Source organism: Geospiza fortis, unplaced genomic scaffold, assembly GCF_000277835.1.
Source record: "Geospiza fortis unplaced genomic scaffold, GeoFor_1.0 scaffold171, whole genome shotgun sequence".
NCBI classification, from domain to species: Eukaryota; Metazoa; Chordata; class Aves; order Passeriformes; family Thraupidae; genus Geospiza; species Geospiza fortis.
The window spans coordinates 4,864,247-4,874,305 of NW_005054313.1; the positions used below are offsets into that span (position 1 = coordinate 4,864,247).

Below are 10,059 nucleotides of genomic sequence, written 5' to 3' on the forward strand. Positions count from 1 at the left end.
GAACAGGGAAGGCTTGGTAACGTGTCTCTTATTCATCTTAACAAACTGCACAACTAGGGCAGGTAGCTCTTGCAGGTCTCACTTAGGAGAGTGAATTATATGGATAGGGTAAAGACATTATTTACCCTGAAATTACAATCTAATACTTTGTGAAACTAGACAAACCATTCTTCCCTAAAAACAGGCTAGAACCAAGCTGACTTCATTATGAACACACACATCAGTATTTTTGGTATTTTATTAAATTAAAACCACACAAAATTTAACTGCACACAAGAACACACATCTGATATTCCAATGTCATATCTCACAAAAAAACCTCTTGTGTAACTCATCCCTTTTATGAGTAGAAATCCAATATGCAAACAGTCCTTTAACCAAAAAGGCTTTAATTAATCAACACAAGCTGGATTGCCCTTTCTAGGAATACATCATAACCACACACAGACACATACAAGGTTTACAGGCAAGTTCTGCAGCCCTGAAGTAGACAAAACTTTCACAGTAAACTTGCCTATGTTTGCAGAATAAGTAAATTCCTATTACTTCCATCATTTGTCATTTACAAGCAAACTTATTTAATATTTTTAAATACTTAAAACAAATTTCACTTTAACAAGTATTTACAAAATCTTTACTAAAGATCAACATCCTGCATAAAGGTGACCTCAGGGATATATAGTTGCTACCATGCTACAGTTTGCACAGAAGGGGTAAAAAGGCCATTGCTAGTTTTGGAAGGCTTAAACCTTTTATTGAAATAACATAAGGACATTAACCTATGGAAGGCAGAAGAGGTCATAATTTCAGTGCAATTACCCATTCATGACTTCTTTTAAGTACATCAAGAGGATGAGTCCAAAAGACTTGGGTTTTGAATTATTGACTGCTTAGTTCTGTAAGAACTGATTTCATGGAAAGTTTTCAGGCCATCACATCTGTCTTCTACTGGTGATACGAAGAAGTTGCATAGGGACCTTCCTCATTCTCCTCATCTCTAGAAAGAAAATGATCATCAGGTCAGGAGCATACCATTCTCAACAGTAAAACTGCAATAAAAATGCAGGTGACCGGTTTTCCTAGTGGGTCAAAACAGGCCACGCCAGCCTTGCCTAACAGGAATATTTGCAGTATAATACTGTAATTTACACATCTCTGGAGTTTCTGATATGTCAAGAACATAATGTTGAAAGCAAGTAAAGCTGTGTAAATTCAACAACATCAGAATGTATTTTTAAAAGTATTCTTGATCAAATAGACAAGAAAAACTTAAAGGATAACAAGGTGGAGGGCATGCTGGAGTTCCTGCAGTGTTGCTTTTCATTTCTTCTTTTAAAAAAATAAAGCTTAGAGGTTTGTTTCAACATTTTGAATGGCAGGAGGGACAGAGAGACCAAATGAAGCAAGAACAGGAGCAGTCAATCATAGCTGTGGGTGGATCTGTGTCCTGATGCTGCAAGCTGTTCCTGATGTATACTTCCCTTACATCAATCCCCATTGAGACTGATTTTCTTAGGAATAAGCAATCACTCCCAAATGCTATTGTTAGTGCAATAACTGGATAAAGCAAAGTAATGTTGCTTTTAAAACATCCTCAGAAAATCAGTTTGCCTGCTGTTCACCGGACAATATTGCCTTTAAAAAAAAGTGTTATGTAAACCTATTGCAGTGCAGCACCAAGGATGCCAAGTTCCCCAAAGGTCATTGCTTTGTACTACTGTAGCTTCATAGTTTTGTTCCTGAGAGTCCAACCTTAAAGCTGCTGCCAAGTTCAGTGTTTTGGTAAGAAGAGAAGGACTTTATAGCTGCTACACTGTGAAAGGATTGCTTTTAATACTGTGTGTACCTCCATACAAAGGTACAGTTATTCAAAATCTAATAATGATATAAGCTAAAAAGTAAATATTTCAATATCAAAACCATGAAGACGTTTCCTTAATAAACATGATTATTTATCTACAATTTAAATTTCATATAACCCCCCAAACCAGAACCCTACAAACTAACCAAACAGCAGAGTAACTTGTCTTCCCAGCAAAATGATCATCTTAAGCCAAAGGCATAATATGTCCTTTGCCTTGAAATAATCTTGCCAAAAACAGAAACCTCAAAAAAAAAACAAGTTTGGGATGAAACTGGTTGTTATTGCAGGGATGTGTGGTTACAGTAGTACTGAGAACAGATTTTTAGCCTTCCTTACAAATCTACATCTGTTTACATTAGTCATGCTACCAAGCAAGTACCAAGGATGCAGATATCTGTATACATTTAAATAGTATCCTTCATTATATCCAGTTCTGCATCCAAAACTGCCATGGAATACTATAATTTTAATAATGTATCATTTGCAGAAGCTGTCCGTGATTCATGGCATGACAGTAAAGTAAGAAAGCTCTGGTCTGTGACCCACAAGCACCACCAAGGCAGTGTATGTTTAGTGACCAAACAATTTACTTCACTTTTAAGATGCTTAAAATAGCAAGTGCTAAGTCATGGCAACATTCTCCTTGAGGGGATGGAAAAGGAACAGCACAGCATTACAACACTCTGTAGTGCTGTCTCTTCCCGTTTGCTGTCGCCACTTTGCCCAGTGAGTTACAGGAACTGAAAGAAGTCTCCTGCAAGCAATGGTGTGCATCAGGCCACAAATAACCACTTCTGTAACAGCAAGGACACCTGACTGTGAGTAAGTACACTCAAATGCTTGGATGCTTCTAGAATGCCCAATTAAACAAGGCAGCAATCTGAGCTGTTAGTTTTGGGATGTCTGAAAGGATTCTCCACAGACAGCCTCCTTTGTTGAGGCATCTCCTTTCTCAGCTGATAGCCAAAGAGGGTGAAAAAATATTGGGCAAATTATCTCAGTTGTGAGCTTTGAAGGCTTCAAGACCATAGTCTTTCCTAGGTTCAGGTCAAGGCAAGTGAGCAGATGACAGTACAAGGTTCTGTTCCTGTGCTGACACCAGTTATACTGGCTTGAATCACCATCACTGATTAGAGAGGCTCTGCTCAGTTACAAGGTTTTCAAAATTAGACACTCCAAGGTGAATGCAGAAAGATGTGACCTGTTCCAGAAGCACAGTATATGGTTTAAGTCTATCTTAATGACTCTATAAACACCTTTCATTAGATACCTGGTGTTCACATTTCTCATATTCAACTATCTGATACAAAAATCACCACTAAAGTAATTTTCAGTTTCAGTGTAAGAGCATTTTGAGCCAGGTGAAGCACCACTGTATTTTCTCAAACTATCACAATTGCTTTATAATGAGTATTCTCCCCTAATATCAAATACATGAATTAATAACATATGCTACAGAGAACTGTATTAATCCTTTGGCATTTCTTTTGGTCTACTATAAAAACATTGCTCAAAACAAAAAGGCTTTATTGCCTTGAGCTGCATCTTGGGTGAATATGCATGATTAATAAATGACTCATTAACTTACAATTTCTGCTCAATGAAACTCCAGTAAAGGTACTACTACATGTAGATATAGTCATGTGTTCATATAAATTCTAATAGTGAAAGGCAGCTGGCACAAACTGAGTGGATCAATTCTATAACCTTTTATGCTCATCTGCTTGCACAGCTATTATAGTTTAATATCTAGTCTAAATCTGCAACTATGTGCTCCCCAGTTTTTCTACCTAAGCTTTATTCCTTTAAAAGCACTTAAGGGAGTGACTCCAAGAGCTCTAATTAAACAATATTATTCACTCTAAGCTGCCTTTGTAGCACAGGGCAGTTTCTGACTATGAAACTCCTGTGTGGTTTAATCCAAATCAGTGTACGTGTGCACATGCATTCTTGGCAACTTAAAGGAGGCTAAACTAAAGAGCAATTTAGTAGATGTGGTTCTCACACCATCTGTCAAATCAGGCTCATGCTATGGTAAGAAGTTATGGCTCTTTAAGTTCATGAGCTGATAGTCTGCTTCTGCTTGCAGTTTTGTGAGCTCCAGTGTCCCTTCAGGTGGTAGTGGATGAACTCCAGGTGTTCCTTTGGTACCCTCAAGCAGGCACAGAAGTATTTGGCAGTGTTGGCACATCAGGTTCTAAACAGGCCTTGACAAGGCAACCCGAATACAGGCCAGAGCAGCTGGAAACAGCACTCTAACATCATAAATAGTTTTCACTGTAAGAATAGAAAACTGTGCATATTCATGAGGCTGGTTTATTAACACGGCTGTCCAACTTCCGAAGGCTTCCTGCTCCAAGCAAGGGACACAACAGGGCTGGGCTGGAAGGAGAACAGGAGCCTTCTGGGGAGCTGCTGGAGCACAGAAAGGAATGTTGTCACCTTCCATGGTGACCAGCATTGATGGTACACAGCTGAAAAGTATCTCTGAGGTTTTTGGCAATGGTCTCTCTCTACTCCTGTTCTCTGCAGAGTAAACATTGACTTTGGTCCTTTGCCCCTTCCTGCCAGACTACAAAGGGGTCTGTCCTTTCCAACTGTTGGGGAGGACAGGGCAAGGATGGCTTTTGTGAGCCATAAATGGAAGCCAGGGGCAGTGATCTAGAAGGGAGTATTATGAAGACTATCAGATGCACAGGCAGCTATTTCTCTTCAGAAGCTTTGGGCAACATCCTGCTCAGCAGACTGCCTGCAGCTCTGTACTTCATGCTTCCTGTAACATACTGACCAATAAAAATCTGCTACATGCATTTAACAGAATTATCTGTTAAATCTGAGCAGGAGGTGGGAAAATAACTCATCCTCCTGTATACATTATTTCTTGGGAGGTGATTTGGTACCAGCTCCACATTTCCCAATTTGTAACTGAAGCAGCATAGGAAATGGATATTAGTGGCAGCAGTGTACTATATGTGCAGTGTCACTTCCCTGTATTGGCTCTGCTCGTGGTGCAGCAACATCTAAGTGAATTTTCTTCTTCAAATTAGCATGTTATTTTCTTGAAAGGATGTTGAAATAATTGCCTTCCTCTGCCAGGGACTGTGGTTTCCTGTTATGCAGTTTAACAGCTGGGTCAACACCTACTCTGAGCTGTGGTAGGTACATACATCTAATGATCTGAAAGTCAGCAGCAGCATATTTTGATAGGTGCTCTATGTTGGTTCAAATATAACAATGGAAGTGGATGGGTTTGCACAGAGAAGGTTCTGAGTTCCAACAGCTATTTTTCCTTTCATGCAATCAATGCAAAAGAAAGTAACTGACAAGTGTGATAAGATGTGAAAGCATTCCAGCCTTCCCTGAGACTCAAAACCAGTGTCCTGGCAATGGAGGGGATATTTCTCCAAAGGAGGCTTGTCCAATAGCTAATACAATATACTGTTCTCCTTCAAACTTCTGTCTGCTGAACAAAGTTTTAACGTTGCTGAAATAATTTCTTAGTTTTGAGTATAGAATTTATTGAGCATAGAATTTATGCAATTCTATATTCAATAAATTTGGTCCTGAAAGGTTACCTTCTGCTTGCCCTCAAATCAGAGCATGTGAAGTGAACCAAGATGGTGGATGAAGTTTTGCATTGAACAAATTAGTAAAAGCAAAGTGTGTATCTGCAGGAATAACTTCTCTCCATCTCTCTGGTAAGAGAAGCAGCACCAGTCCCCTGCAGTCAAACCTTTTACTGTGAGAAGGAGCACCTCAGCATCCCCCACTGAGGGGATTTCTGCAGGGAATACCAGGCAGACAGCCAGCCCAAGAGACTGATTGTGAACAAGCTGAGGAAGCTTGTCCCAAGGACATGGAAAACAAACACCACTGAAATCCACTCATGTTCTGAGTCTTTCTGTGCTCTCCGCAGGATACCTACATATGTGAGGGGATATGTGCCACTATTGTGGCACAGAGGTCAGAAAGTACTGCTTTTTCTATGAGTAAATATGTGAGAGCTCCTGGCTGTGGAAATACTGAAAAAAGATGAAGTTTGCATAGGTGAATCCACAAAGTGGGGTGAACTGCATAGAAAAAGGAAATAGGAAAGCTTAACTGAAACTTTGCCATGAAGAATGTTTACACAATGAGGCAATTGGGACAAAAGAAAAATAGAATCATGCCTTGCTGTACACAATCAGCTTCCTCATAGGCCTTTGCTTAGCACTCTACCAAAAACTATGTTTTTGCTTAAATAGTTGCCTACTTGCACAGCAAGACATCTCGGAGAATCCTGGCCTTCTGGCTTTTATGAAATAGTATTTGCATTCTCCAAATAATCTGCTGTGAGGCAGCCTTTCTAACTGCCATGGCAAGGCACCTGCTAATGCTGTGCTCTGAATGTACCTGATGCATGAGAACAACAGGCACTTGCTGCTGACAAATAAAAGCCACAGGTGCTGCGACCCCACAAAGAGGGGTCAGCTTAGACTGCAATGCCTTCAGGGGGAGATTACAATGTTTAACACCAAAAGTGGCATTTACCTGACATTGTCATCTTTTAGTTTTCTGGCTGCTTGTTTGGATAACTTAATCTGCAAGTCCAATCTCTGTAGGAAATCTTTGGCAGATAATTCTTCTGGTGCAGTGGGCTGATTGTCAGGTTCTGGAGGACTGGGAGAAGAGCTACTTTCTTCCTGAGCTGCCACTAGTCCTTCATCACAAGAAGGGGAGCTGTCAACAGTTTCATTCTCAGGAGACTCCAGTGAATTGAGTCCATTGAACAGTAATGGTTTCTCTGATATAACCGGAATATTCAGGGTTTTCCTCAGAAATATACAGTCATTAGTGAAAAGTTTATTTGCCCTCTTTATTTGTTCCATCTGAAAGAGATAGAAAAAATATAAGGTATTAGGTTTTGGCAAAGTATAAAGCATTAACTTTCTGTACTAGTATACAACCTTTAGTTAAAATAAATCTGTACTTTCTTTGCAGCAGCAATTATTTCAGGAGAGAATTTGTTTGCATTCAAAGTGATTTCAGAGTCCATGTTCTGTTTCAGCCTTGCTAACACCCTAGCTTTACATGCACTTGACTCCACAATACTGCTTTTTCAAAGTCTTGCACTATCTAAAGATGCTGTCCTAAAACAGTCTTGCAAGCTCACATGAACAGCCTGCCAAAGAACAAAAATCCAATCACAAATGTACTTTTGATTTGGATTTATATTAGAATAAGGCTCAGAACTGCTAGCAGCTCCTGTAGGTGAACTCTCTGGTAAAAATGATGCAGAATCCAAACAAGGCAGATAAATCTACCACGAGGGTTCAATCTGTTGATGCAGATGACTAAATGGTGAAATGCTTAGATTTAATAATCCCATTTAAAAACTGAATAGCTAATATCCAGTGTCACAAGCAAGAGAAGATCACTACTCTTCCAGCTCCTAAGGGTATAAAGGAAGCTTTACCTGACTCAGTAGGAGTTTGGCCTTAGTGAAACTTCTAATGGCTCTAGTGTAAATGTCAATTGTTAAAATCTCTATAATTGTCTGTCTTGATGAGTATCAAAAAAGTTTAAAATACTGGCTGGAGCTTTTCTGGAAAATAGAATACAGAAGCTGAAAACTGAGAGCCTGCTGCAGGGGAGCTGGAAGGTGATGCTTCAATAGCTGATAAATAATGCACTGCACTGCTATTCTCTCTCCTATTTCACTGTAACTCTACCTCTGGTAATTTCTTCCTAAAATACCAGCTGGTAGCATTTGGAAGTCTGTACCTCTGCACTGAGCAATAATGAAAAGGAAAGTACTTGGTTCTAAAAAGAACATCCCTCAGCCCCGAGCAGGTGACTTTGTATGTGCAATACAACTCCCACAACTCAGTGTGACTCTGTACATTCAGAGGTGTATGGAGAGCAGGATTTAACAACAGTTTTCTTTTTTTAGTGCTAGAACAACTGAGGTAATGCCCATTAGGTACAAATCTATCATAGTGACAGAGCAAAAGATTCAGCATATGCTTAACATTTTAACTGAAGCTGTAAACTGGTGCTGAACTAATTAATCAAAACTACTTTACTGACAGTGAAATATAGTCCTCATCCTTCTCCCCTCAAAAGGGATACAGCACTTGCACTGAACCATAAATTGGCTGAACCATAAACATGAATTCCCAGTGTCAATTTACTCAAAAGGAAAATACAACAAATGCAAGTTCTAAAGATTAATAGACAGTATCCAGGGGAGGGGGTGAAGGGCAGAGGATGAGGCCAAACAAAGCACACTGATCCCTCTCCCCCAGCCTGGTATTTTTATCTATCTTGAACTGTCTATGCCAAGTCATGCAAAGGCAGCCACTGGACAGGATGTCTCTGGCTACAAATTAGCTCCCAGTGAGGAAAACCACAGGGGAAATTCCTAAAACCAGCAATACTGGAGGCAATGGCAGCCAAAGATAATTCTGATGTTTCCATTACAACTCTCACTTCCAGCCAAGAATACAAGATGCAGGAAGCAAACAGAAGGACTCTTTAGAGGAAATCTGTCTTTGTCATTGTGTGAACACACAACAGCCTGCATTTTGCTCAAAGCAAATGTGTTTGCATACCTTCCTACCCTGGGCTGAAACCCATGAAAACATAAACACCATGGCTGATTCTACTGAACTTGTCATTGCTCTGAGGGGCATTTCATGTCAGTTTAACCTCTCTCAACTGCAGTCTATAATGATGCAGCTCTGGCTTCTTAAGCAGAGCACTTATTAAATCAAATAACCAATTAGATGTTGGGGAAAAATCCCAACATATGTATTTTACATCATTAGCACAGCAAAAACTTATCAAACTCATAAACAAAATTTATGATTCATAACTATAACTTAGAGGTGTTTGTACAGGTTTGATTCACAACTTCACTTTAGCTGAAAGGGAGTTGTAAATAGCTTAAAAATGCCTTTTTTCTAGAAAACTACTATTTTAGTGATCAGTTTGTGATAGAAGGCTTTAGTAGATCTTGCAGACCAAGAGAAGCAAAAGAAGCCACTCCAGTCACAACCTAACAGCTTGGCACTACACTGTAGCTCTTCTAGAAGGAGCCCAACTGGAAGGTGCTGTTTGCAGCTGATGTCAAAGTGGTACTGACTGTACCAGTGCCACCTCTTCAGCTGCTCAGCCCTGAGCAATTTTCTGTGTTGGGACTACTGAAGCTGCACACTGGAATACGGGCCCCTCATAAGTGGGAATGAGACAGGGTGGGTGATTTCTGCTCCATCTGGAATGGTAGCAGCAGGGTCTGTTGGTAGACTTTATTGGACTCTGCATGTCCTATGCTAGCATAAGCCTTTCAACATTTATCTCAGAAATGAACTTTCTTTCTCCCTAGAAAGTGAGCAGAAAAGCAGCAACACTTTCAAATCAGTGGTACATGTGCCTCACCTCTGGACTGGTAGGCAGATCACAATGGCAGAATGTTTAGCCCTGAAACTACTGGAAGAAATTCCTTCTCTTGTCACAGCCTGTGTGTCAAGCTCAAAATGATGCTTTTTTTTAAGGATAGGTTTAATGACACTGATTATATTTTTTAGCCTGCAGTGAGTGCAATGGTGCACAGCGGTGTGATCCAGGTTTATTGGGGAGCAGCAGGTGTGAGTCCTTTCCCCAGGCCCCCTGCCCACCCCAGCGCTGTCAGCTCCAGACCTGCCAGCCCCGGGCACAGCACAGCCTGCTGACCCTGCGGGCAGGCCACACTTCTGATGTCAGCATTTTAAATACTGAAACTAAAACTAACACCGTACCCACGCTGGCTGCTGCCCACTGTGTGTAGGAAATGCCCTGTGGGACACCTTTTTGCTGTCAGCTCGTCGCTGTGGCCCAAGTGTCCCCGCTGTCGAGGCTACAGCCGCCAGGCTATGGAGGAGATGCCAGCCCATGGGAGTTGTGGCTGCCCCATCCCTGGAGGTGTTCAAGGCCAGGCTGGATGGGGCTCTGAGCAACCTGCTCTAGGGAAGGTGTCCCTGCCCGCGGCAGGGGCTTGGAACTGGATGATCTTTAAGGTCTCTTCCAACCCAGGCCACTCTCCGGCTCTAAGCGCCGCTCCCGGCCCCGCTGGCGGTGCTCCCTTACCGTGACGCCGTACTTGAGGGCGATGCCCTGCAGCGTGTCCCCGGCGCTCAGCCGGTGCTCCACGTAGCGCTCGGCCAGCGGCGCGGCCA

The 10,059-nt window shown here is 41.3% G+C and overlaps 1 protein-coding gene across 1 annotated transcript; it reads right to left on the reverse strand.

The window, feature by feature from the left end:
* Positions 1–220: 220 nt before the first annotated feature.
* Positions 221–10,053, reverse strand: LYSMD2 (LysM domain containing 2). Its single transcript, XM_005419649.2, has 3 exons — positions 9,971–10,053; positions 6,395–6,732; positions 221–997 (listed from the first exon to the last, which is right to left on the reverse strand). The coding sequence occupies exons 2-3, from the start codon at positions 6,730–6,732 to the stop codon at positions 946–948; spliced, it is 390 nt and encodes a 129-aa protein (XP_005419706.1). The 5' UTR covers positions 9,971–10,053; the 3' UTR covers positions 221–945.
* Positions 10,054–10,059: the final 6 nt, after the last annotated feature.